The sequence below is a fragment of the Vollenhovia emeryi genome, unplaced genomic scaffold, assembly GCF_000949405.1.
Source record: "Vollenhovia emeryi isolate VEMERY1.0 unplaced genomic scaffold, V.emery_V1.0 DF945593.1, whole genome shotgun sequence".
Classification (NCBI taxonomy): domain Eukaryota; kingdom Metazoa; phylum Arthropoda; class Insecta; order Hymenoptera; family Formicidae; genus Vollenhovia; species Vollenhovia emeryi.
In genome coordinates, this window is record NW_011960773.1 from 1 (window position 1) to 2135 (window position 2135).

Below are 2135 nucleotides of genomic sequence, written 5' to 3' on the forward strand. Positions count from 1 at the left end.
GGAAAAGTATATGGAGGAGAAGGGGTTGGAAGTAAATGTGGAGAAAACAAAGGTGATGAGGTGTAGGAAAGGAGGTGGGAGATGGAAAAATGTAACATGGAAATGGAAAGGGAAGAAATTGGAGGAAGTGAAGAAGTACAAGTACTTAGGGTATGTAATGATGGCAAACGGAAAATGTAAGGAACACTTGAAGGAGAGGGTAAGAAAAGGGACGGCAGTGATGAGGGAGGTATGTGGGATAGGGAAAAGAAGGTTTAGGGATGATTGGGCGAGAAGGCTGTGGTTGTTCGACAAACTAGTATGGACGGTAATGAGTTATGGAGTAGAGATATGGGGTTGGAGGGAGAGAGAGGAGGTCGAGAGGATGCATGATAGGTATCAGAGATGGATAACAGGTGTAGGTTGGAGGACACCAGGGTACCTGGTAAGAGAAGAACTAATGAGAGAGAAAATGAGGGGGAGAGCGGGGATGAGAGCTTGGGGGTATGAGAGGAAACTGGGAGAGGGACGAGAGGGGGAAATAGCAAGATGGTGCTGGGAAGAGTGGAGGGAAAAAGCAAGGAGAGGAAAAGTGGTAGGAGAATGTGAAAGGGAGAGAAGGGAGTTTTATGAAGAAAAGGGGTGGAAGATAGAGGAGGTAGAGAGGAGGAGAGAGGAGGGCGAAATAAGGGGAGAGGAGATAGTAAGAAGAGAGAAAAGGTGGCAAGAAGAGGAAAGATGGGGAAAGATAGAGAAGTCAAGATCAAATGTGTGGTACAGTTGGATAAAAGGAAAAGGGGTTCCGGGATATTTGAAAAAAGGTTGGAAAGAAAAGAGATGGCAGAGGGTAGCGAGGTTCAGATTAGGAGAAGAGATGAGAAGCAATAGATATTGGGAAGAAGAGGAGAATAGGAAGTGCAGGGTATGTGGAAGGGAAGAGGAAACATGGGAACACATTAGGGAGGAATGTACGGATTGGGGAAGGGAGAAGGGTTGGAGAGATATGGTAGAGGAAGTTTTAGGAGAAGAGGGAGGAGGTGAGGAATGGATGAGGAAAATAGAGGAATGGAGAGGGGTGGGAATAGTAGGGGAGGGGGAGGAGTGTGAGAAGAGTGAGAGTGAAGAAGGCGGCGGAAACGGAGGTCCCAGGTATGAATGAAGGAATGGATGAAAGAATGATTGAGTGCGTTTCTCTCTCTCGCGAGCGTGCGAAAAAACGGACAAATATGTAAGCGGAGCGGAGGTCCGCAATGTACCCCGCAAGGGAATAAAGATACTACTACTACTACTACTACTACTATAAGTTTTATGGAAAAATGTTTTAGACAAAAGTTTTATAGTTTTTTATAGTCTTCACAATGGCGTAATCACATTTTTCAACAATCTCAAATTTTTTAATTTACCCCGACCCCACCATTATTTTTAAAAAATTAAAAAAAATTTTTCAACGTAAAAGTTTAAGAGCATCAAATGACAATTATATCCATGTATATTTTTATTATGATACGACGATTTGATTTTTGGGAAAATCAGATTTATGAGGTATAGGCGTCGCGCTGTAGGTAGGTGTTGCGTTAAGTACTCCTTTTCAGTTGCGATGAAATATGTCGTATGACGCATTATGCAGTAAAAATACATTAAAGATGAGATATCACCGATATCTTTCGCAATATTGCACATTAGGTCAAAATCACGTATGAAAATGAATCAACATCAGGTCAAAGTCACGTATGAAAATGAATCAACATTAATCAATTTAAAACAGTATTGAAGTGAATTAACAATGGAAAAATAGGCTTTTTACGTCATCTTGCACTATCATTCGCTCGTAGTGCGCTGAATGTAACCAATATATAAGCGTCTGTAATATTGGATAGCTGGCATATAATTTCGTAAAATGACAGTGGAAAGAACTGTGTATTGAATCTGACTATTGTATAGTGCTATTTTGTGAATATACAGGGTGTGTCCTAATACCCGTATGTCCCGTAGATGGCAGATAGACCGGGGCAAACTGAATAGAAAAGTCCTATACTATTTTGCAAAATTCGCAGTAGTTATCGAGAAAAAAATTATCGAAAATCGTCGTCTTTGCCCTGCCCACTGTCCAATTCGAGCGCGTAGCGAGATGTGACCGCCCGGCGATCGATATTGCC

At 41.9% G+C, this 2135-nt stretch overlaps 1 protein-coding gene across 1 annotated transcript; it reads left to right on the forward strand.

The window, feature by feature from the left end:
* The first annotated feature begins 10 nt into the window (after nt 1-10).
* On the forward strand, nt 11-1138 carry LOC105560996 (putative golgin subfamily A member 6-like protein 6). The gene has a single exon (XM_012010603.1). The coding sequence runs from the start codon at nt 11-13 to the stop codon at nt 1136-1138; it is 1128 nt and encodes a 375-aa protein (XP_011865993.1).
* Nucleotides 1139-2135: the final 997 nt, after the last annotated feature.

What these genes read in the sequence shown, in the direction of transcription:
- LOC105560996 (XM_012010603.1), top strand. Translation starts at nt 11, where the DNA reads ATGGAGGAGAAGGGGTTGGAAGTAAATGTGGAGAAAACAAAGGTGATG.